The 26,485-nt window shown below is 45.3% G+C and overlaps 1 protein-coding gene across 3 annotated transcripts in view; it reads right to left on the bottom strand.

Annotated features, from left to right (window-relative positions):
- ILDR2 (immunoglobulin like domain containing receptor 2) overlaps positions 1–26,485 on the bottom strand; it is a 47,031-nt gene that overhangs the window by 11,796 nt on the left and 8,750 nt on the right. The window contains exons 2-6 of one of the 3 annotated variants that reach the window (XM_006262268.4): positions 23,641–23,973; positions 22,010–22,129; positions 11,391–11,447; positions 1,808–1,954; positions 874–1,050 (exon numbers count right to left, since the gene is read on the bottom strand). In XM_006262268.4, the coding sequence (XP_006262330.1) occupies positions 874–1,050; positions 1,808–1,954; positions 11,391–11,447; positions 22,010–22,129; positions 23,641–23,973 (834 nt within the window). The remainder of the gene's footprint in view (positions 1–873; positions 1,051–1,807; positions 1,955–11,390; positions 11,448–22,009; positions 22,130–23,640; positions 23,974–26,485) is intronic. The other 2 variants (XM_059720601.1, XM_059720600.1) reach the window with 2 other exon arrangements.

Genomic DNA, 26,485 nt, shown 5'->3' with positions numbered 1-26,485 from the left:
AGGAGTAGCCTGAACCATACAACAGCTTACCTTTGGAGACCATGGCAATTCCCATTTTACAGATGCAGGTGCTGAGCTACAAAGTAGCTAAGGGTGTCTGCATACTGCTCAATGACAGGACAGGAAGCTGCGTACCAAGACATGCCATATACCCTCCACGCATCCTCCCTCCCAAACTGGACGTAGTGTAGCCACTGAACATGTGCCACAAAGAGTTTCCTGGCCCATGTGCAGCACCACCCTGAAGTGGCTTATTGCTTTTGGCTCTGAAGGTAGCATGCTTGGAGCCAGCATGGAGTGTCTGTCTCCACTGCCTGGCATTAATAGGGCACAGACATAGACACTGAAAGACTTGCCCTAAAGCAGGGCTGTTCAACTCGTGGCCTTTTAAACTATGACCTGCAAGCTTTGTCAGAGCAATTGCTGGAACTGCTGCACTGGCGCAACTCCAGAAGCCAGGGGAGGATACTGCTGCCACTCACCCCTTTGCCCTTGCCCACCAACAAATTTGGGGACTTTGGTCACCACTGACGACTCAAATCAACAGTAGGAGAAAAATGAGGAAAAGTGGAGACTGCATTCACACCCTGAGTTCCAGAGCCATACCAACAAAGCAGCTGCTGTCCTGCTACCAGCAGTGGGTCACCTGGCCTTTGAGAAGCCCTGAGGGCCAGATCTAACCCACAGGGCCAAAGAAGTCAGACATCCCTACCCTAAAGCATGAATGTGTCAGAACCAGGATAAAAAGTAAGTTTCTCAGATCTATGTTCAGATAGCATTGTTCTCTAAATAAACTAACCCTCCACCTCCAGCTGCGCTCCCACCAAGGATTCTGTTCTGATAAGGTCCCAGGAAAGACAGGTTGTAAATTACCATTTTGGCTTCCTCCACTGGAGTCATTTGGGGCTAGAGGAGGGGGATGCGACTTCTCCATTAGCACAGCAGGGGATGGGATGCCAGCTACTGGCACAGTGGGGATGTAGTAAGGACCTGGGATGGAAGTGACAGCAGACGGGTATCCAGCCTTGGCAGCCTTGCCTGCTTCATACACTGAAAAGAGAGCAAGAATTAGCAATGAATCACCTGCCCTGCCCTGCCAGTAGACTCTCCAACAGTACTCCTGCTGCTGCTCTGATAACAGTGACTGCCTCCCTAGCAGCAATCTGTGGCATCATGAATGAATCCACAAGATCCAGTAGGTTCCTTCCTAAATGGAGTATCTAGAAAGTTATTTCTCTGCTGAACACTCCCACCAATCTGCATAATGGAAGGCATTCAGCTTATAAAGAAGGGATGCATTGGATTTCTGACTTGGCTTTGTATCAGTTCACTTTGAAGACCAAACTAAGTCTTTCAAGTAGCAAGCTTACTCAAAAGGCTTGTGGGATCTCAGCATGACTTTAGAATGGAACCTGGCTTTGTTGCAGGTGTTTTGCAAAACTCTAGTGGGTAGCTACTTTGCACTGTGGGGACGTGGCCTCCCCTGGTGTACTCTGCTTGTAATCCCAACGCTTTCTATCAAATGGACAGGACTGCGACCTTGGGAGGTGGAATTTCACACTTAAGAGGAACAGACACAGTTGCCAGCACCTCACTGATAGGAGGGCTCTGGAAATTACATTCTTAATTAACTCAGAGCACTCAACCATTTAAGTAGTCAGGTGCTTCACTCCTAATAACTGGCTTTTCTGTCAAGCAGGACAGTGTGTGGGGAATGTTAACAGTTTTTCCTCCTGTTCTTCTACAGAGTAGAAGTGATATGGGGGGAGGTTTCTTCATTTGGTCAGTGCTGGACCTGGTCACTCACATGCCCGTGGACAGCAGCAGGAATCCGGACAGCAGGGGCAACGAACATAGCAGCAACAGCTATGGGGACAGCACTGGCACCAGCAGATCCCAATCAGGAGGAAGAACAGGAAAGCCCCCATGATTATCAGGCCCACAAACACCCACTCTGGAAACAAAAAAAGAAAGAACAGATGCTAAAAGGCCACAACATGTTTCAAAGGCAATGGGGACTACACTTTTCCAGTAGGATGCATTAGGAGAGAACAAACAGGCAGGATAATAAAAGTATTCTTTCCTGGTGAGAGTTAAGGAGGCAGGGCCCTCTCCACATGTGAGATGAAAGGGGGAAAAAGTCAGAGGAAGAAATATGCAAACAGACTCCTTCTGCCCATGATGAACACAGGGAATGCTGGTGGGTGACCAAAATGGAGCAACAAGTTCTGTTCTGTCACTGTCTCTGGACACAGTAGGCGGACCTGTACAAGCTGCATAGCATGTACCATGAATATTGCCAGCAATTAAAGATCCGTTTCCTCTAGCCATGTTTATGCCCTGTTTGTGTTTGCTCTCTGTCACAACCAAATTAAGTACTGCCCATGTCACAAACAAGTAAAACCATTCAAAACAGTTTTTTTCTGCACTAGGTTAACTAAGGGTTAACAATAATGATAATAACCGCTTTTTTTTTTGCTGCGCATGTCAAAAAGAAATTTATAACTGCAACACTAACATGAAATAGAACTTAGCCTTCTGTGCTGTATATAAATCATTATAATTGGTCAAAGAAAACAAGGAGTAACCCTATGATAACACCCTAGCGAAGACCGCTAGATAATTGGCGATTCTAATTAAATTTATGATGTGGCGAAAAGCAATTGGCTATTACACAAATAAAACCCGTCTTCACTTCCGTGAAGAATGGGAGACCTCCACACACACACCTGAAAAACCTCTGAACGTACGCGTGAGAATAACTGACAAATTGATCACTTGTCAATCTCCCCTGTCTCGACCTTATCAGACGTAAATCAACGACCTGCCGGCCCGATTTTTTCTCCGTTTATCTGCCCGACCAACGAACTCTTATGCAGACCGACCTATGACCTACGAACCTTAAGCTGTAACTAACCAAGTATCTCTGACCTCCGCTATTCACCACCTTGACAGCGTGAGTAAATAATCTTGCTTTGCAACCGATAAGCGTCTGCCTAATTAATTCCACTCCAAGCGTCACAAGTACCTGCCTGACAGCCTTCTAAGGCCCTGGACCCTTATCTGCCTGGGTGGGAGTCAGGGAGAGCTGCTGGCCGGCTGCCCTGGGTCCCGACACTCTCCAACAACATTCTAGTCTTAATGATAGTGTAAAACACACTATAAATAGGCTGGTAAATTAGACAGACAAGGCTCTGCTTGCCCCTTCGCAACTAGTCCTAAGCACACAATTACTCTTGTGAATGTGCTGAGAAAACACTACATTCAGGCTCTGTACCCAGCCAGGAACCTGGTAGCAGTCATATTTTTCTATGGCTATTGCCTGAGGCCCAGAAAGGAAAGCATTAAAAATGTCCTAGGGGTTTGGGCTGTAGCCGTGTTGGTCTAAGGACATAGGCAGACAAGGTTCCTTGGGTGAATTTGATATCTCTTATTAGACCAACCCAAATGGTTGGAAAATCGTTATTAAGCAAGCTTTCGGGTTCAAAAACCCTTCATCAGGCTAAGGAAGCTTCAGCAGTTGATGTATTCCCCTGATGTAGTGGTAAGCTGCTACCAAATCCCCTCTCAGCCTTCTCTTTTTTAGGCTGAAGAGGCCCAAGTCCCTCAGCCTTTCCTCATATGGCTTGCCTTGCAAGTCTGATCATATAGGTGGCTCTTCTCTGGACTCTCTCAAGCTTTCCCATGTCCTTTTTGAAGTGCGGCACCCGGAACTGGATGCAGTACTCCAGCTGCAGTCTCACCAATGCTGAGTGAAGCGGAAGAATCACTTCCTTGGTTTTGCTTGAGATGCATCGGTTGATGCATGACAGAGTATTGTTTGCCTTGCTGACTACAGCATCGCACTGACGGCTCATGTTCATCCTATGGTCTATTATTATCCCTAGCTCCCTTTCAGTCATGGTGCTAGTCAGTAGGGTGCCACTGAGCCTGTAAGTACGTTGGGAATTGTTCATCCCCAAATGGACCACTTAACACTTTTCAATGTTGAACTTCATCTAGTTTTGATCTGCCCAACTTGCTAGCCTGTCTAGATCTGCCTGTATCAGCAGCCTATTTTCAAGCATGACCGTGCTTCCCCGTAACTTGGTGTCATCTCCGAACTTGGCCAGTGAGCTCTTCATCCCTACGTCCACATCATTGATAAAGATCTGGAAAAGCACTAGAGCAAGCATAGACCCCTGAGGGACACCACTGGCCACTTCTCACCAGGATGACACGGAGCTGTTCATCAGACCTCTCTGGGTCCTACCCCACAGCCAGCTTCCTACCCACCTAACTGCCAAGCAGTTAAGCCCGCAACCCTCCAATTTTCCCATAAGAACATCATGGGATACCAGATCAAAGGTCTTTTGGAAGTCTAGATATACAATGTCAACCTCCTCTCTTATCCAGGTGGCGAATTACCTGGTCATAGAAGGCGATGAGATTGGTGAGACAAGACCTGCCCATGACAAAGCCATGCTGGCTGTTGTTCAGAATCCTACCTTCTGCAAGCATATTGCACATAGACTCCTTAATCAATTTTTCCAGGATTTTCCCTGGGATAGAAGTTAGGCTAACTGGCCTACAGTTGCCTGGGTCCTCTCTCCTCCCCTTCTTGAAGATGGGCACAACATTGGCCCTCTTCCAGTCTTCAGGGACCTCCCCTGAGCACCACAAGTTTTGGAAAAGTTTCACCAGAGTTCCTGCTACGACTTTGTCCAGCTCCTTCAGCACTCTCAGATGAAGTTAATTCAGCCCTGCTGAATTATAAATGTCTAACTTTTCTAACTGATCACGCACCAGCTCAACTTCAACAGTAGGAAGGCAGTCATTCCCACCATGCCCATTCTGAAATTTACCTAGTCTGATTTTCCCCTTAGTTTGGTAAAATACTGAAGTAAAGCAGTCATTCAGTTCAGTTTTCTCCTCAGTGTTGGTAACCACCTGTCCTGAGTTGTTAAGCAACGGCCCCACACTTCCATTTGTTTTCCTTCTGTTCTCTACTTACCTAAAGAAAGACTTCTTATTGTCCTTGATTTCTGTTGCTAGTTTAAATTCCATCACCACTTTAGCCTTTCTAATCTGCTCCCTACAAGTGTGGGTCGTTGTTGTATAGTCCTCCTTGGGGACTGTCCCAAGTTTCCATTGTTTGTAAGCCTCTTTCTTCTTTTTCAAAAGGACCATCATATCCCTACTAAGCCAAGAGGGCTTACCAGCCCTTCTGCTACCTCTTCTCCACATGGGAATGGATTTCTTTTGTGCTTTGAGGATCGTGTCCATCAAAAAAGGCAATGATATGGCCACCTTTGACATCCCAGTCCACATGACCAGGTACCCATTTACAGCTGGGAGGAAGCCTTTGGCATAAGTCCAGAGCAAGGCTTGAACTTATTCTTTCAGAGCTCTAGAAAAACACCTTAATTACTATGCCACCACACACCATGACAACAAATAAGAAATGGGTGTGGGGGGCAAAACCTATTCAGTAAAGTCAGCCATGCCATAGAGGTCAGGAAGTGAAGTCAAGCCACATTAGACCTTGCACAGGAAATTAAAACAAATAGCCAGATAACTCAAAAGACAGCCAGGACAGAACATGTGGGGCTGCTGTGCAGTGAGGATGGGGAGACAAAGCAAGGGTTGTAAATCTAATCTATCCAATTCAGCAAAGTATTTGGTATAATGCTGCATGGGTAAGCATTAATCAAGCTGGGCAAACTCAGTACAAAAATCGAAAGGTGGGAAAGGGACAGGGTAAAGCATGTCATGATTTTTCATTCTGGCCACTGAGTCAAAAAATTTTAAAAATTAATTGGTCAGGTCAAACCAAACAGAAATGTTGGGGATCCTTTTGGCAAAAACTGATTGTCCAAAATTACTGAAAAAAGTAATTTTGGACAATCAAGATATTTTGTTCAACCCAACACAAAACAGTTTATTTTATTTTTGGGTTGTTAAATAATTTTTAAACTTTTTTTTTAAATGTAGGTCAATTTTTAATTAAAAATGTCATTTGGAAGTGAGGTTTCTTTTAAAAACATTAAAATGTTTCAGCATTTCCAAAACAAAGCCCATCATTTAACAATGACCAAGTGAAGTGTTCTGACATTTTTTAAATACCCTCCGCCATTATTTGCAACAAGAACTGTTTGTTTGATTAGACGTGAATTTACAAATAGTTTTGGTTCCATAAAATGTCATTTCTTTTTTAAAAATTACTATAAAAAGAAAATTCCAGCTCTCTCTCACTATAGGTAGCATTAAAAGCAGAAGTGGCAGGCTAAGAGGAGGTAACTCCAAGGTCACTAGTAGAGTTCATCAAGGATTGATCTTGGAAATCTTATTTAATATATTCATTAACAATGTTGGCAAAAAAAAAAAAAAAAGACTGTAATGAACTTATGAAAATTGCTGATAAGACAAGGTTGGAAGGCATTGCCAATAAAGAGGAGGATCTGGGTATCATACAGAAAGAAGTGGATGACCCTAGGGCTAGCCTAATATAAATGGAATTAAATTAAAAAGTACAACATGCAAGGTCATGCACATGAGGACTAACAAGAATTTCTGCTAAAGGCTGGAAGCTGATCAGTTGGAAATTACTTATGAGGAGAAGGTCCTAGGCTTACTAGTTGATCACAGCATTAACTATGCATTGCAAATGTGGTATGGCCAGGTAAAAAGCTAATGCAATCCCAGGATGCATCAGGAAAAGTATTTCTGGCAGAGATAAGGAAATATTAATGCCATTATACAAGGCCCTTTTGAATCCCCATCTGGAATGCTGCATAAAGTTCTTTTTAGCCATGATCAAGAAAGATTCGAAACTCAGACAAATGCAGAAAAGGACTGGCAGGATTATCAGAGGAATGAAGAGCCATCTTAGGATAGGAGGCTAAAAGCGCTTGGCTTCTTTATGCCAGCAAAATGAAGGCTGAGGAGATATGAGGTACTGACTATAATTCATTAACCCTGCCAAAATTCATTAGTGGGGTCAGCACAATGAAGGGGAAAGAATTGTTTAAGCTAATGGGAAGCATTAGCACAAGAAAAGGTAGATATAAACTAGCCACAAATAAATATAGCGTGCAAACCAGAAGGTACCTAATTATTGGAGAAGAAAGGTTCTGGAATAGCCTTCCAAAGGGACTAGAGGGGGCAAAAAACCTAGCTACTTTTAAGATGCAGCATGATTGTTTTATGAAAGGGATTATACAATGTGGCTACCTGAATGGCAGTGGATTGGACTCAAAGACTCAGGAACATACTCTATGCTCTACTCTTACTTAGAGTTTCCCAGAGGGAAGTAGGTAAGGCAGCATTTCTCAACCTGTGAGTCGAAACCCAAAAGTGGGTTGCAAGAATATATGAAAGAGTCACGAACAAACTTTAGAAATGGATCAACAAACTTTAAAAATGGATTCTCCTTTAAAGAAGAAAAACATGGGAAACTGTGTTTTTCCCTTGCAGGCTGGCAGAGCTCCATCCTGCAAGGAGTTGCTTGGGGCTCCTCCTGCTCCATACACCCACCCCCTGCCCCACACACTGTGGAGCTGGGGCCTAAGTGTAGGGGGCAGCAGGTCAGGAGTGAGCGGCACTGGGTTTGGACTGACCATCAATGTTTACAAATGGGCCCTGGTACAAAAAGGGTTGAGAACCACTGCTTTAAGGTCCTGTGGCTATTTTCCCTGTCCTCTTCTTTTTTATGGGACTTACATTCATCCAACCAAGGAAAGAAACAATATCACATGACACAAACAATCAGTCACAGCTACATGACACAGGTCAATTTCAGATCTCTAGTAACAAATGCTATTGGTGTCTGTTCACAGTCAAGCCATGAAGGAAAAAAAGCCTATGGAAAAATAATTCCCCAAGTCCAGATAAGGATGGGATCTGCTTTCAGACATTTCAGGAACAGAGAAAGAAATTAGATTCATGACACACGTTATATGTTGCAATAGATCAATTCTAGCCTAGCTGGTGAGAACGTCTTGTATACATAGGTCTTGGGAGTTCAGAAGGACTTTACTGCACACAAAGTTGGGGTCTCATTTTTGTGGTGAGGATACAAAAATAACAAAGGACCCTACTAGATCCATCATCAGACACAAATCTGGGAGTTTAGTGAATTAAATCTGCCATTTGTGGCAGGGCACTTGGGGTGCCTGCCACTTTAAGAGGTCAGTCAGCCTGTGGAGCCATGGGCAGGTGGGGTTCAGAGCTAATTGCAGAGTCAGCTGACCCAGGGAGTTGGCAGGTGAGGCTAGGCCTAAGGAAAGGAGTCATCTGATAGGAGGAGGGCTGGGCTTAGACAGGGTATAAGCCCAGACCCCGAGACCACAGCTTGCAGTAATATCTTGGGAGCTGGTAAAGGAACATCACCCAGCAGGAAGGCTGCAGCTCCTGAATGCCAGCAAGAAGAATAACATCTGGAGCAGTCTGGAGGTTTGGGTAGGAACTAAGGGGATAGAGAAGGTTCATGGGGACCCAGAATGGGATACAGATCATTGAGAGCCCCCCAATGAGGGCTCACCTGGGTCCCAGCTCTGACAGGGTTTGAGGGCCCGGAGTGGGGCTAAGAAAGGCCAAGGGGTGAGAAAGCCCAGAGAGGCCATACGCAATTGATGGAACATCTGTAAGGATGCCATTTGTGAGGCATGGGGCATGGTGTAGGGGAGGTACAGAGCCATGCAACTGGCCCATAAGGCCTTGACCACAGAAAAGATGGTCACTACAATAAGACCACTGCAGCCTCTCACACTCTTTATAACCACTAACATCAAGGTGTGATAGGCACCAGCTGGGCAATTGCCCATAGAGCAGGGCATAACATAAAATTTTGGGGGTACCCTGTAACATCATCCCCTTATCCTTCTCCTGGGAAAGCCATTGTTATCTCTCTGCACAGTAATTCTGTAGGTGACTAAATCAGGGGTGGGCAAAATACAACCCACAGGCCGGATGCAGCCCGCAAGGCCCCTAAAAATTTTAGAAAATTAACATTGATCTGTCCTTGGTTCCTGTAAAAAATGACAGGAACCAGGGGCAGCAGAACCCAGGGGAAGCCCGGCAGGCTCCCGCAACAGCAGCTGCGGCCCCCCCGCACTTGCTGCACAGCCCGAGCTCATGTGCTGAGCAGCCCAGAGGCAGCAGTGGCAAACACTGCCCAGCGTGGTAAGCGGGGGAGCTGCAGCTGCTGCCACCATGGCACAGCCCCAGAGCCGGCGTGGGGCCCAGGCTGGCAGCAGGGGCAGGTTACAAGCTGGTGCTGAGCACTGGAAAAGCAGCCCCTCCTCCCCAGTGTACCCAGTGCCCCGCGCTGCAGCTGCTCGCAGCCCACGTGGCACTGCCTGTTCCTGCTCAGGACAGCCCCACACAGGCTGTGAGCAGCTGCAACAGGGAGGACAGGCCATGGGATGGGGGAGGGGCCACTTTTCCCCCCACACTTAGCACCAGCTCGTCCCCTGCCAGGGAATGCGGAGTCAGGGCTGTGCACTGTCCCCTACCTGTACCACGGGGCTGGAGGGCACTGGGAGTGAGCAGGAGCATGGGGTCCCAGCTGGCAGAGGCTCTATGGAGCTGGGCCAGCTCCCCACTCTCCCTGCTGGTGCAACCCAGCCCGGCTCCACAGACCCCTGCCAGCCTGCGCCCTGCTCTGGGCCCCACCAGTGCTGGCCCTGAGACATTGGTCCCAAGATGGTGACCAGGGGGCAGGGCACCTGTCAAGGGACAGAACTACCCATGTGGCCCTCAACAGCTTGCCAAAACTGGGTAAGTGGCCCTCCGCCTGAAATAACTGCCCGCCCCTGGACTAAATTCATGTGACACTGAAGCGCCAATGATTACCAGATCTAAATGTCCTCACTATCAAGAAACCTACTGATACACATTTTGTATGTGCAGGTGTCTGACCCCGTCTTGCACTGTTTATTTAGATAACAGTAGTAATATGCTCATGATATACAAGGCTGAAATCTGCACCTCTTCTCTGCACCCTTTACCTGGTTAATATGGTCATCTTTACCACTGACTTTGCAAAGGTGTAAATCAGCGATTGTGGTCTGAGTTCTCTGCAACAGGAGAATTGCTCTGTTCTTTTTCTGTAGTCAAAAAATGAGCGAAAACTAAGAGGTGGCATTTTCCATGGGCTGCCTCAAGTCTAACAAGGATGTCTTGAGTCTATAAAAAGTTGAGAACTGCTGGTGTAAGTGGTGACACAAGATGGAAAACAGTGATATATCAAGCCCTGTGGTTATTTCTCAGTCTCCTGTCAAGTCAACCCTTTGGATGGCTCCAGTGGGAGCCTCATCCAGTTAAGATGAGGGTCTTTGCCATCCTTTCCATTTGGGTCTCAAAGACAGATTATCCTCCCTTTCATGTATGTAATTAGTCATGTTCTTTCGTAGGAGAATCTGTAGTGGAGATCAGACTATGGTCATCTCAGATGAGCCCAGGGCTGTATGTCTTCTCATTTCTTTCTTCTGGTGGACAGTCTCAGACTAGCTCCAATTTGGGGGTGGGAAAGAAACTAAAATTAGGATCCTGTTAGGCTGAACAGTTCTTACTCTACTCAGACTTGTGCAGTCCTGGAAGCCTTCATGCCCCAGCCCAGCAATCTGGCTCTAGCTAAATCCCCAAAGGTAAGTTAGTTCTGCAGCACAGATGAACAGTGCCCTTTTGGCCTGGTGTCTACCTACTGCCCCTCCTCTAGGATGGGTGCACCTCCTGAACTGCTCTCGCTGTGGTTGGTGATTGTAATACTAATCCACATCCAAGCTTTTTTCTGCATTGGGGCATACAGCAGTGTACACCCAGGCTCGTATAGGCACACAGGGACACTTTATATGGATAAAATGGGCACCCCCAGTCATGGCAGGAATACTGCACCATAGTCAGAATGTCTCTCTACAGCTCCAGAGGTCTTTCTCCAATGTCTCTCTAAAGCTCCACTTCAGACTTGTGCTAACCCACCTGTAAACAGGTACCTGAGGGGTCCAAGGTGATGCTAGCCACATCAGTCCCTTCTGTGCTGCTGGCTATGGAAATTGGCCCTGCTAGTTCTCTGGGCTTCTTGGCTTGGAAGGACCTTTGATCCAGTCACAGCAGTATAAGTGCGCTATACATGGGTATATAGTTGAATTTCCAGTCCAACACTGGACTGGGTTCTACCTCAGTTACTGTTGTCTTCTGCAGCCCAGCAGAATATGCTCCTCCCCAGGCCCCAAGTGAGGTCTAACAGGTCTCAGTGCAACATGCACTTCCAATAAATGACTGGGTTTATTTGTTTTCCAGAATACAGGAGATACTTGTAGATAAGAGGTAATGCACATGCAGTGAAGTTCATGGACAGATAGATAAGGCAAGAGAGGGAAGGGTAAATGAAGGGTGAAATGACTGAATACCTGGCATAATCTCCACAGCAAAACTGGGCAAGAGATCAGCAAGCAGCCCTGTCCTGCCTAGAAAAGACAGAAGGAGGAGAAGAGAAGAGGTTACTACAAGGAAAAACACTTCCCAGCCTCTGCCTTAGTTTTTGGTCCACATGCATTCAGCAAAGTGATCTCTGCCATTCACAAGTTCCATTTACTCTCTATGGTAACTAGCTTTGCTTGACACCGGATAGCTGCCTCCAGCCGTCTGCCAGTCTCTACATAGTGGTAGTGGAGACGATTGGGAACAGAACTCTTTGTCACTCTATGCCTCGACTAAAAAAAGAGGGGAGACCCCCTCAGCGTGGTTACTAGGTGAGGTTTTCCTGGTCCTGTGTTACTTATGTGCAGAATTCACACAGAAATCATGCTCAAGCATAATGTTTACATTTGCTCAAAACAATTTATCAGCAGTATAAGAAAGAGCATGAGCCCACAGTCGGATGGATTAGGGAAAAACTGAAACCCAGTAGCCCTGGCAAGTCATCCACATCCATTCCCTATATGTGCACGTGATGTTTTTCTGTACAGGACACTGCAGCTTTACAGCCAGGTCCACAAGAGAAGCCCACAAGCATGACTATGAGAGGGTGTAGTTTACAGCAGGACACCTTGAGAAATCTGGAAGTGCCGTACGTTACAAAGCTGATGCACAAGCAAAGAAAAGGAGGAGTCCAGTACAGGCTTTAAAAGAACTTGCTTTTTCAATTTTTTAATTTCAAGAATAGATTTTCAGTTTAGAGTTAAGGTGACCAAATCCAAGACCACAGCCAGCCTGATGCCTGTTTGTTTTGGAACTGAATTCAGGACACGTTCCTAATACCCAACATAAGCCTTACATATCATTAAGGTACACTGTATGTATCCATACCCTGTGTATAGTCACAGTGCCCCTGCATCCATTTAAGTGATGTGTTTTTATATAGCACCCACACTGTGCTAGGTTATTTACAGGCATGCCAAAAGGAGGAGACCTTGACATCTAAATGACACAAAAGTGGGGTGGGACATAATGAAGGCAGCCAAGTGTAAGTCAGAGTAAAGTTTAAAGCCTCTTCTAATCCCTGCACTCCCTGCCTCCATACACGCTCCTCAGGTCCTGCACGAAGCAGAGCTGAGACAGTGGTGAACTGAAACCAAAGTTCCTCACCTTCTAGCATCTCCTGCAAGCATAATAAAACAGATTCCCACTCAGTCTCATTGCTTTTATAGAGCTTCTGTAGAGATCGAAAATTCTTTATTATGGCTCCAGCAGACATTCTTAACTCACTCGAAATTCAGGCAGTGCTTTGCGACCAGTTGCAACATAAAGCTGCTCTGGTACTTGCTGTAACACCATCAGTCATGAGGAGCTCTCTCAGCCTTAGCAGAAGATGAAAAGCTGATCCTGCAGATAAATTGCTTCTTGTTTATTACTTTAAAATGGGGCTCTCTCCATCAATCTATGGCAACATAAACGTCTAGATGTCCAAAGAGTTTCATGGAATTTTCTGTTGCGTATTTCCTGGAAGGACAAAACTATTCACGGCCACATATCATACGTACTACATGCCTACAGTTAAATCTTGTATATCACAGGCACGTTCTAGACATGCACAATAGATGTGGGCCTTGCATCACAAGTATATTACATCACACAAGTTCCACATGCATGTAAAAGATATGCCTTGTTTACACAACATGCATGAAGGCATAATTCCTACATTTTATTTTTTTATATATTGCATACTATTCATACATGAAATATTCACATGCAAAATATACTTGTGGACACCCACATTTATATGGCATGGCTTTATAAAGCAGTGGTTCTCAACCTTTATTTTGTACCAGGACCCATTTGTAAACATCAATGGCCAGTCTGGACCCAGTGCCTCTCCTCCTGACCCACTGCCACCCGCCCCCAGGCCCCAGCCTCCTCACTGTGTTGGGTGGAGAGGGAAGAAGTGGGGTGTGGGACATGGGTGGCCCCAAGAAGCCCCTTGCAGGCTGGAGCTCTGCTTGCAAAAGCCAGTTTCCCACGTCTTTCTCCTTTAAAAAAGAATCCATTTTTCAAGTTTGTTGATCCACTTTTAAAAGTTTGTTCACGACCCTTTCAAAGATTCTTGCAGCCCACTTTTGGATGATGACCCATGGGTTGAGAAACGCTGTTATAAAGCATGGCTTCTGTATATTTACTCTACATACACGCAAAGTGCATTCCTGGCCGTGACATCACAGGGAAGTAGATGACAAAATAGTTAGGGCTAGTATAGGGATTGTGATACCATAGATAAGTTGGGGGTGAATGAACTGGGAGCAGGACCTAGTTGGCGGGACTCCATCTCGCAATGTAGTGCCTCTCGTTTGAAACCCACCCCTCAAGCCCCTCAAATTTTCTGCTGGGTTTTATGCAACGTCCTTCGTGGTTTGCAGAATGCACTGGTACAACCACAGGTGTAAGGCATGGCATGCAGCAATGCACCTGTCAGAAACAATGCTGCTATAAGAACATCCTAAAATACCGTAAGGACAAGGCAGGCAGCCATGCTGTTCTAACAGGTCCTTCACTTAGACCCCTGCCTCATTAAGCATATCTTGATTCATCTACATTTAGGAGGGCAAAGTGGATCTCTTTGCCGTGCCAGATGGGCCAGGAACGCTTTATAAAGCAACAAAACTCCCACCCACCCCTGTCAACAGGTTTTACATTGTCTCTGCACCCATAGAGGTTTCTCTCCACTCCTCCCCGGCGGCATGAGGGATTGGGGCTGTGCAGGAATTCACAAAGCCCTTGCAGGAGAGGCCAATTCAGTGAAACCCAGGGCAGAGGCCACGTCTGAACCAAAATCTGTTGACTTTGAATAGCCCAGCTGGCTTCCAGGAAACAAAACCAACTAAAAAATAAAAACCCTAGTGAATGACTGGACTCCAGGCAGCTTTCAGCACTTTGATTCTTTCCCCAAGCTGAGTTAATTCACCGGTAGCCCTCCCCCCACTGCCAAGTAATTCTCCCACCCCTTCTCTTTTTTTTTTTTTTTTTTTTTTTTTTTTTTTTTTTTTTTTTTTTTTTTTTTTAATAACGGCTGTTAAGTAGGCTTCAGAGAAACACTACAGCTGACCCAGCCGCTCTGGTTCATACCAGCAGTTGCCACAGCAACGGCAGGGGGAGGTAGCATACAGACTTGTCATGAATGCTCGCTAATTGAAGGCCGACTTTCCTCCCACAACGATGAGCAACAAGTGAAGCAAAAATATATAGCGAGAGGGTGAAAGAACAGCACGTTGCAAGGCCCGAGGCACTGGCTGGATGCAGGGGGCTGAGAACGAGGGAGAATATTTTTCCTTCTCTTGGCGTGGCGCAGTTCAGACCCGGAAGATTTGTGACAAAAAAATGCTATTCTTGCAACCCACTTTTGGGTTGCGACCGCAGGTTGAGAAATTTGTGGCTCAGCCCAGCATCTAGCAAACAGGTGTCTGAGCCAGTCACCGTCACTGGGACTCACTGCTCCCTACATCCCAACATTTGGACAAAAAGAAGGCATGGACCGTATGGGTCACCAACCTTGGACTCCCCTAGGAGACAGTCATTCGAATTCACCTTCGCCAAGGTCAGCATAGAGAAAGCGCACAGTGCCCTTCCTGCGAGCACAGTGCAGGTCTGCAAAACAATCTGGTTCCTCTCATGAATACCAAACTCTTTTTTTTTCCCCCTTTTAAAAGTGAACCTGAAAAAGAGATAGCAGGGACTAGAAAGGAACTGTTTAGGAGAAAAACAAAAATATGCTGATAAGAGATTGTCCATCTTTGCTGCCTATATTATTGCTCTGCCCATCTCAAAAATTGGACTGCAGGCATTTTAATAAATGGATTGAAACGGCTGTCTAGTTTCAATGTCTCCTCTATATTCACAAAGGCTATAACTCCTTATGTTCACGCTCGTCACTGAATCACAGCATATACCCCTATGCAACAGAGAATAGATGGCCCAATTTACCAAAATTGTCCTGGGTGGCTTTATTCAAAAACTTGGAGTTTGTCCTTGTTTCAATAAAAATCTGGGACATGTTGGCACTGTCTCTATTCCCACTGCACCGCTGATTATGCTTTCCATACAAGTACTTCCCCCAGCTGCCTCGCAGTTATTCTACCCAACGTGCACCTGCTGCCTCTCAATTGCAAGCGGAAGCCATGGCCACTCAACTGCGGCTGAGAGGTGCAAAGTCTCCAGAGTGATTTTAGGGACCGTAACAGAGGAGGAGGAGGCAATGAGGCTGGGAAAGAAGATGGAAGGAATCCATGAGTGGAGATAAGTCCAGGGAAAGTAACAGATCTGGAAGGCAAGAAAGTAAAAAGGAAGGGTAAAGGAGTCTTAGAGCTGGGGGGCGGGGGAAGATAACATGAGAATTTTTTTTTTTTTATATAAAACAGTGGGGCAGGAAAAAGAGCAGGAATTAGGATATAAGTAACTGCACAGAGTGGGGTTTATTTCAGAGAAGTTTAGGGCTGGAAAAGACCTTGTGAGATCATCAGGTCCAGCCCCTCCCTGCTCTGGGCAGGAAAGACTGCTGGGGTCAAAGAACCCCAGCAAGGTGTGCCTCCAGTCTCCTGGAGATCTTCAAACAGGTAGGTGCCCACAGCACCCCCACTGTGAGTCTATTCCAGAGTCTGGTCCCACAAACCATTAAGTTTTTCCTTATATCCAGTCTGAAACCTTCTTCTAGAAGTTTATGACCGTTGTTCCTTGTTTTCCCCTGGGGCACTTTCATGAATTCACCCAGGCCCTGATGCTTTCCCCTGATATATTTGTAAGCTGCCACCAAATCCCCCCAAAGTCTTCTCTTTTCTAGGCTGAACAGGGAGGAAAGGATAAAAATAATTAGGGCTGGGGGAAAAAAGCAGACAAAAAACAGGTAAGCAGGTAGAAGCAAATGGCAATATGTGCCCTTACAGGGGTTTGGAGCCATGGACACTGGGACACAGGGAACTGCTTCCTTCCCAGTTATGCCAGAATATGCCAATGGTGTCTTAGCCACAGTGCCCTGGCACTTGGACCCTGACCCAGCAGGAGTATCAGGAAGCAAAGCAGAGAAAGTGTGGCTCTCGTAAATCAGAGGCTCTTCCAAGGAAGCTACTTGGCAGATTTATTAGGAGTGTGTGACTATAATGAATTCCTCCTTGCTCCCTCTTGCTAGCAGTAAACTTTTCCTTTCTTCCCATCCCTCTTTCCTCTCTGTTTGTCAATTGAAGGAAGAAACAGCGGCAGCCGTTTCTCAAGATCAAAGTTTTAGCAAGCAACAAAGACCTCCAAGGAGGCTGTTGTCATGGATACCTTAGTAACTGAGGCCTTCTAATGATGCCAATCTCCTTTGTTTGCAGCGTGTGGCTGGGGCTGGCAAATAAGAAGGAAAAGGGAAAAAAAACCTTGGCAACAAGTAGCATTTCTAAATGGCTAGAAATAAAGTAACTGTGAAAGGTGTTGGACAGAGATTCAGAAAAAATGAGACAGCAATGCCAGATGGGTGCATGGCAAAGGGAACTGTGCAAAAACTACATCACATAGGAGTTCAGCTGAGGAGCGCAGCCCGGTGCCTCCAACTGGCCTACACAGATGCCAATGGAAAGAAACCTTGTCTTGCTCCTGCCCTCTGGCACTACCCATAGGCCTACATCCCTGCTCACAAAGGGAGGGTTCAGGGTCAAAAAGAAAGACATAGTTATGAGAGTTCCCTCGGGGTCTTCCTGGGCTGAGTTTTAGACCCCTCTGCTTGCCAACAACATAAACACCTCTGCCAACCACTGTGACTAGCAGCAGCTGAGATGTTGTTGGCAGCTTCTCAATGAAATGAAATCTTAAAGCTGTTGTCCCAATGAGGGATGTTTCCTGCCAAGAGCTCTCCCATCACCGAGTCCATCAGGTTTTCTAATCCCATCTCTCTTGGCATAGAAGAGCTTCCCAAATGTGGCACTGTTTATATCTGGTATTAAGTCACTTTGATGATTAAGAGCTGCCCTGTTAGCACAGAGGTCCCCATATACACATAGGCACACACCGACTTACAAAGCTAATACACATTAACTGTTATACCAGGGGTCAGCAATGTTTTTGGGCAGAATGCCAAAGACACCCCCAACCTCGAATTCTAAGATGTTGGTGAGACAGGGGCAGACAGCAGGAAAGCTAAGATCCTTGTTGTGGCAGCACAGCCCTTGCCCCTTCCCCACCATCTGCCCTGAACCATGTATGCCAAGCAAAATGGCTTTGTGTGCCATGCTCTGGCACCCATGCCAGGGTTGCCCATGTTATACCATGTACACCATATGCACACGGAGTAAAAGGATATGTTTACACCTCTGCCTTTGCCTATCTGTGTGTATTAGGCTTAGATTACTGTAATATTTATACTTCAGTAATTTTGGCAGGTAACATACATGGCCATTTTTTTTAGTTTATTGATTTAAATGTTCGCTAACAGGAAATCAAGAAAACATCAGATGCTAATTGTTGTTTACTTAAAATGCAGTGACTCTAGAAGCTGAGACTCCTAAGAGATTCATTAATAAAATAATATTTGATAAATGTATCACTCATGTTGTATTATTTGAGTGCCAAGTACAATGAAGAGTAAGAGAAGACAGCAGTTGTCTAGCAAAGCAAAGCAAGATGTTCCATTAGCTGCAGTACCAGACACAATCAGGATTTATGGACTCTATTCCTGGCCCTTCTAGCAACTCACTGAGTTGTCTGAGAGCTAGTCTACTTCTCTTACCTGTGACTCAGTTTCTCCATCTATAAAATGGGTATCATAGTTCATGACCTTGGTGAGGAGCTTGGCTATCCAGAGATGGAAAGTACTATTATACAGGTGCTATGAATAACAACTGTATTACAAGCATCACACAATCTGTGTGTTCGACATAAACCTAAATTACAGAAGTCACTAATGGATGAAAATCTGAACTGCTCTAAATTTCGGGGAGTACAGAGCCCAGATTTTAGTTTAGTCGTACCTTATTTTCCCCCCTCCCAGTGAATCTGAAAGGACTGTGCAAAAGGAGAATTCAAAGATAACAAACAGCAAAGGGGTCTGGCACCCAAGTAAGACACAAGAATTGAGCTAGCATGAACCCAGTGGTGCCACAGCCATGCACTATACCAACCCTGACACTGCAAAGACAACACAACAGAGCTTGAGCCCCATTAAGAAGTCTAAGTGCCACCTCAATACAAACATTTGATAATCATTGCTGTCATTACTTTTAAATAGCATCCCTTCCTTGCTGCTCTCAATCTCTTTCCTGTTCCTCAGCCAAAAATCTTTTTTTCTCCCACACTCCCTTGATCTCCCTAGACAGGGGTAGACAAAGTTGCCAATTAAGCTGTTCACTCCTATTCAGCAAAATGCTTAAAGTACATGCTTTACTTTTAGGCTTATGACAGAATCCCACTGGTTTTGCTGAACATGCCTCAACCTAAGCGCATGCTTACAGAATTGGGGTCAAAGTGAGGAGACAGCCCGTGGCATTTAAAAGTGACCAGAAACACCTTTATCTTGGAGTGTGACGAATCCCAACAAGCCACCTACCCTAAACAGCCTCAGTGCTTCAAGTTGGAAGACTGCAGCTGTAATTTCTACAGGCTTTATTCAAGGAAAAGACAAAAGCACATAAGCCACTCAACTTTTTAAAATTAAAATGTAAGCAACTATTGAGCTCCTGATAATTTGTTAAATGAAGCCTTGGGCTGGGGCAAAATTGAGGAACCCCTGCCCTCAGCTAGGTAAATATCTATAAATAGTTTTCTAGCACCAATATACATTTACCACTATTTTTGTGACTCCAATCTTCCACAAGCTGTTAATATAATGTCAAGCTATTTTGGCTAGCAGCACCCTCAGCTTCATACTTCCTTGCTTCAGGCATTTTCAGCTGCCAAGGGGATTTTCTCTTCCTTCCTCTCAAACAATCATTAGTTTCCTCCATTATTCTGCCTTGCCTATTTCCTCCATTCATATGATAAAGGGCCATACTCTTCCTCCACTCAAAACTCAATCCATGTGTATATGATGCAGTGACCCCAAATATTAGCAACATTAAATGCATTTTTAAAAGAGATGTCAGTAGGAAGAGGATGCAAAGCATGTTGGCAAATCCAAACTTTCTCAGACATCGTCCATTTAGTGTTCCAGCTGCTCCTAATAGGAAATCACTACTGTCCCTAAAGAACAGCAAACAAAACCCAAAAACCTCTTATAGTGCATCCCCTAGGACTGCAGAAATTCTCAGATCTCTATTTATGTTCAGTGTCTCCTTTCAATTCACTAATAAAAGCCAGAGCAATGGGGTGAAATCAAAGTGTCCCAGGAGGTTCCATAATATTGAGAAATTATATTTCTTTATCAGTGGCTGCCTCTATCATCCTTTCAGGCATTACCGTGGTGAAACAGCAAGAAAGAGAAGGAGAAAAAGAAACCCAGGAAGAACTGGAAGGACAAGGGATAAAAAAAGCAAAGGCAACTGGCATGTCACTGATATGGGTATATAAAGCTCATCAAAGGAGGATGATCAAGAGCAACACGCAGGAGAAGTGAGCGAGTGGTGAGGCAGAACAAAGTACACTCAGGTTGAGTGGATTTTCATGCTACTGAGGAACCCAACAAAGTGCTTTCCCCTGAGATGCAAGTGCTGCATGCAGGCTGCAATGTATAGAAATACCAATGCAGTCAAGGTACAGTAGCCCAACATTAGAAGTTCCTTCCCACTACAGCACAGAGAACTAGGTGGGTAACACCCTAAAGTAAGCCAAGATACTTTTCTCCTTATAGGCTCCTACACACGGGTTCCAAGGGTGGAAACCAACATCCATTTACCTTTGCTCCTCCAGTCACCACAATATTTCACTGCCATTTCTATCTGAACATGGCTATAGTATGCACCATATTATGGTATGGCCAAAGAGACCTAGCCCTGTCCACTTACGTGCCAGGGGCACTTGGAGATGAGGCAGAGCCAAGTAGCTTATCACCACATAGTAGAAGTTGTAGTGCCATAATCTTGCTGGTATCCGACAGAAACAGATTGAATGGAAAAAGGGGGCAGTGCTTCAAAAAGGGCTTTAGAACTGGGATTTGGAATAAAAGTTCCATGGTGAATAGATCTGGGGCTCAGGCCTATTTATACTACATGGCACAAGATAATACTGTGGAACTAAATATGGATATGACATTGGTTAGAGGTGAAATCCCTTCCCCAATGGCCCACTGCCTACATCATGTTTGTGAGTTTTTGGCACTGTATGAAAATACACCACCTTTCAACTTGGCTGTTTATTTGGCCACCAGCACTAAAGTCTGCTGCACTGTCCCCCTGTATTTAGATGTTATCTAAATGCTTGTCTGATCCAAGAAACCAAGGACACACAAAATGCATATCCTAGTGAGTACTGCATTTATACAGGTTTTTTCCTCCATGCATTTTAATATGCCCTTCACCATAGTAACAGTGTATCCAAGTATAATGTACGTTAAAAAGAAATTAAAAAAAGGAACACCACCCTCTCTAACTACCACCACTCTGATTTTCGGTTTTAACTTCCAATTTTGAGGAGAGGGCTAGGTGGATTAGGGCAAATGATGGCTCACATTTTCAGAGGAAAAAGATGGTTTTGGCTGATGTTTAAATGACCACCTTCCTTAAATATGTCTTCATCGCACAAGAAAGTATAGCAGGAGAAAGTCAGCTGTGAATCTAAGGTGCTATAGCTATTCTCGTATAACTCCCCATGTGGGCGCTCTTATTCTAGCGCCTTTTCTAAATGAATTTATGCTGCTTTGGAAGGGGTTTAAGATAAGTTAGGAGAAAAAAAAATGTTTCTCCGATTCTAGAATAAAAGTGTTCCCCTAAGAATGATGTCAGTATAACTGTCCTGCAATACCCACAGAAGTATACTCCCATGGGCAAGCTCTTATAGCAAAGTCTGATCCTTTCTAAATCCATTGTGACAGAAATGATCAAAGATACAGCCTGTGGAGCCACAATCTGGCCCCAGGTACTATCTCTGTGCAGTGTCAGTCTGGGACATCACCCCACACCCTCATATCAGATCCAGCCCATGGCACCCACTCTGTGTAGTCGGGAACATGAGCCATATGCAGCGCCTGCTGCAGCCAGTATGGAGTGGGCTTTGCATGTGGTGCAGTCCTGGACTGCAAGAACCACATGTTTGGACCCTGTTATTACATATTTTTAAAAGACCACTTCTTGGAGGGGGTGCTTCTGCTGGTATTTTACCCATTTAGGCCTTAACAAAATCAGGGGTCTTGATTCTCTGCCACCCTGCACCTTCTGTCAAAATATACAGAATCATGCAAAGTCTGAAAGGCAGGGTCCCAAAACATGAACATGGCTCTCTCAGTTTGGGAGAGTTTGTCACCCATTTTGCGTAGGGGCAAATAACTGCACAAGGTCTAAGGTACTGTGAATTCAAGCCCAAGAACTGAATGACATGGATATCACACCACAACACATCACATAACATACACAGAGACAGAGCAAAGGAAGAAGAGCACAAGAGCCATCCACTGGAGAAGGGGCAAATTGATAAGACAGCTTACCCAGTACTAGCAACTCCATCGACCCCTCATTATTGCCTTCCACATCATCTGGGGTGATTATGAGGCAATAATAGAGTCCACTGTCTCCCCACATCAGCTTCCCAATCTGCAAATCTGCATCTGAAAGACAAAAAATGTGGAAGACAGGGCCACCACTCAATTCCACTCCAAGAAGCAAAGGGTTGAAAGCGCTGGATCTAGCCTTAGCTCCAGCTGCAAATCCTGACCTCTGCTCCCAGCCAGCTGTTACAGTGGGAAAAGAGTTTTGTTCCCTGGGTAGTTTGTTTATTAAATCCTCAGTTAGTGCTGTGTTGAAAGGATAGGCCTCCTGTGGATTAAGGGACCAGTCCTTTTCTCCACTAACTCTGTCAGGTGGATTGAAGCTAGAACCCCCCCCTCTCCAAATTCACCACTCTTAAAACTGATCTCAGTAATCTGTGGAGCCAAATGGAGAACTAGAGAGTAAGGGCCCACACAGCAAGCACTAGGGCAAACCTTCTATTTCCACTCCCTTTGCCTCCCAAAGTGTCAAGGGCCCTGTTTCCAGATAGCATTCACACCAGCCAAGAAGAGCTTTGCCACAACTTTCTCTGGAGCACATCAACCTTACACATCAAAGACTATGTCAGGTAAAAGTACCCATTCACTCGAAAGACTGAGTATGCTACCTCCACATTGGGCATGTCTACACAAGGCACTACTGCAGTGTGGTTACTGCACATTTATTTAGTACTTGATTATACACAAGTACTAAATAATAGCGCTGTGTAGCGCAAAATAGTGCTGGCAAATGTCTTTTAAGTGATGCTACTGCGCGGTAGCCTAATAATACTGCACAGTGGTGTATTAGCACCATTAGTGCTGTGATGCACTACTGCGTAGTATTATTTGGCTACTGCACAGTCAGTGTCTTGTGCAGACTGAAGGTCAAGGGCCCGGCTTCCCCTACTGGCTAGATGACCTGTTAATGTCATGAGGGCCGACACATATTTAGGATTTCTGGTCTCATAAGACTTTATCTAACAAAAGGCTGAGGCTCCATTCTCCCCAAGCAGATTCCACCAAAGTGAAATCTCTTCCTTTCTTCCCTGCAGAAGCAGGAGTGGCTTTGGGTGCATATTGGACTTGGCTAGTAAAGCCCAGAACTGAATGAACTTGAAACACTGCATTAGTATACTCCAGCATTTTTGAAGGACAGGAAAGGAGACTGCTTGAAGAGTTCATGATGGGGAATGGCCCAAGCTGTGGAAGCTAAATTCTCAACCCTCACAGGAAAGTTTGATACTTCCATATCAGGGTTTGGGCCCACTGATGGCAGCAGCATAGAGAAGCCCAGGAGCAAACAAGCAGAGAAGCTGAACACTCCTCTTCACCTAGGAATGACTGACCCTTACAGGGCAGGGTTTGGGCCCATCTCTGAGGAAACTTCAGGGAAAAAGGGAGAAAGACTTAACTCCTCCCTCCAGCAGAGTCATCTGTTTGAGTCTGGAGGTGCCTGATACAGGAGCTGATGTTTAGCACCTGGTCCCAGGAGAAACCATTAACTAAACAATTCCCGTCAGCTTCCAGCATTCGTAATTGCCAAGGAATGATTCCAAACAATACCAAAACTGCTAGAGGAGCAGAGTTACCGTGGACTATGGTGACATCTCTGCCTTTATAGAAGTCCCCTATAGTGACTGCAGACCCTTGCTTGGAGGCCACAACACGGACCGTCCTCCTGCTGTCCACACAGTCCAGGTAGGGATCCCACTCCAAGTTCCTCTTGCTTACAGCCTGTAAACCCGAGGTGGCCATACCCAGGGCTTCCCCCATACGATCCTGGCAGTAGGATTTAAACCTCCATTGGACCACAGCTGGCTGGTTGGAGGATGTAGAGAAGTCGCAGCGAAGCAGGGCAGGCTCAAACAGCATGGCTACCTTCTTCTTCTCAGGCACCTTGACTAGCAATCCCTCAGTTGCAGCTACAAAACAGAAACACAAGAGTCACCCCTCTGTACAGCACAGACAGCATGTTCTAACACAGATGTTTTAGGGTGGTGTCATTCTCACACAGTCACATAGATTTAAAGTGATCACCAGATTTCACGTGCTCATGCTATCCCCAAAGGAATGTCAGCATGGGGTTGGGAGAAGGGAGAGAGAGATTGATCATTCTATGGAAGCAGGTCACTCAGAGTGAGGCTCAAGGGTCAAATGTGACATTTTTATGTTCATGTTTGTACAGAACCTAGCACAACAAGGTCCCAGTACATAATTAGGGTTTCCAGGCAATACACTAATACAAATAATCAAAAATAAGGAAAGAGCTTGGTCAACTACAATGCTTATTCACAGAGGAATTCACAAGCTATTTCTACACATGAATAGAGGAACAGTCAAGTGCAAGTGAATATTATGGTTGTGGTAAGGACACTAAAAAAGGAAAACAAAAAGGTGAATAAGGGAAAGTGACACTTGCAAGGAAGGAGCACTTTGTGGACAGGACAGCTTCCACTGTGAGCCAGATCCTGGTCTCACACCAGTACAGAGCCACTGGCTTCAATGGAGTTACTCCACTTAAGCAGTAGCATAACTCATTGCAGAATCAGGCTTTCACACATGCAACTGTTTTTAGCTGCTTTGAGCTAAGCCTTAATACAGGCAGATCCAAATCACATCACTCCTGCCTCAGAGGAAATGTAGTCTGTGCCCCAAGTAAAATCTCTTGGTGTGGGAAGGGCAGAGAGACGTGGCCAAAACCCTCAGAGTTCTACATTCCACAGAAACTGATGTCTTTCAGAAGTTTCTGTGTCCTTTATCTGCCATCTGACAGAAGAGTTGTGTCCTCTCTTGGCCTCAAACATCAGGGCCAGACACATGGGAGTGAATTGTACGTGGGACTGCTACTGACACTTTCTGATTCTGTAAGTTAAGGTGAATCTGATTAAAGGTGCCAACCAACAGGGAATGAGGGAGGTGGCTCTATTTATCCACAGCATGGGGAACAGCAGAAGCAGTCTAAACTTCCCACACAGGCCTCATTCCTACAATGCAGGGACCACCTCTAGGAGTTACCTTGTTTCAAAAGGCATTTGCACAGTGCCATTAATAAATGCAGTTCTTTACAAGGACAGGTAAGGTAAATCCCCTGCTCTGGATGGCTTACACAGTAAAGGAGAACACACCCAGAAAAACATTTCACGAGAAGTGCCAAGGGGATTGATAGTTATGAGGGAGAGTAGGCAGGGATTGCTTGAAGAGACGAGTTGTAGAGAAAGATTATAAAAGACAGCTTAGAAGGTATGAGGAGTATTCGAGTCATAGTGCTTGGATCAGGAAACAGATAAAGGCCAAGAGAGAGTAAGTGTAGGTACAGGGAAGAAAAACAATGAAGACAAGCACAGGGAGCAGAAGGTTGAGCAGAAAGAAGTGAGGCTAAGAAGGCAGGAAAAAGGAGAGCTTTATCAACCTCAGTTAAAGTAATTTCAGAGACTGGAGAAGGTTGGGAGTTACCTCCTGGGTGATCAAGGAGACATGTGGAGGAGAGGAAGGGTATGTCTATATAACACAAAGCAGCACCACAGAGACACCCAAGCTAGCTCACTGAGAGTTAGCTTGGGCATCAGAAACAGTTAGCTGCAGCAGCATAACTAGGGTGAGGCAACTAGGGGCAGCAGCTAGTGCCACAGCCATACAATCACACTGGCAACAACCAGAAGTCACCACCACCTCAGGTCATCACACCTGCCTAGGCATCTGGCTGACTTGCTATGCCTCTGGTTAGTCCCATCAGGACTAATTAGCCTGGGCAAAGCACTGCACTTAATACACCTATATTGCTTTCAGTACCTGGGCTAGAGCATTCAGTGTTAGCCTGTGCTGTATAGATACTTCAGAACAGTGGTTTTCATCCTGTGGTCCATGGACCCCTGAAGGTCCACAGACTATGTCTAAGGGGTCCACAAAAGATTACTATAATCAATCAAATGTGTCTGAATACCCACACTTGCAGACCCATTTGAATTGTACCTCCATTTGAAATTGCGAAGGGGGTCCATACCTCTGTTCGAAATTTATTAGGGGGTCCTCAAATGAAAAAAGGTTGAAAACCGGTGCTGTGAAATGAAATCAGCAAAAGTAAACCACACACACTGAGACCTGGACAATAAAAGGCTACAGCAGTAAATAAAGGAAGAAACCTTCTTTCATTTCAGTGTCCTTAAGTTAGGTAAAGCAAGCTGGTATTTGATGTGAAAGGGCAACAAAGCAGAAGAGACAGCCAGGAATAAGACTGGGAGTGAAGGGATAGGTTTAGAAGCAAACATCAGAAATCTCAACATCAGGAGCAGCAGTAGAGCAGTGTGGCAACCCAGAGTCATTTCTATTCTCAGGGTACAGAAAAAAACCTTGAGAACACAAAATTAAGCACCCCCTACAAATTCAGGTACAGACATGAGAACAACCAATATATATAATTTTTTAAAGTTTCAAGCT

This window comes from Alligator mississippiensis, chromosome 1 (genome assembly GCF_030867095.1).
Source record: "Alligator mississippiensis isolate rAllMis1 chromosome 1, rAllMis1, whole genome shotgun sequence".
Lineage (NCBI taxonomy): Eukaryota > Metazoa > Chordata > Crocodylia > Alligatoridae > Alligator > Alligator mississippiensis.
Note: the sequence above shows the minus strand (reverse complement) of the source record. Positions and strands in the feature narration are given on the sequence as shown.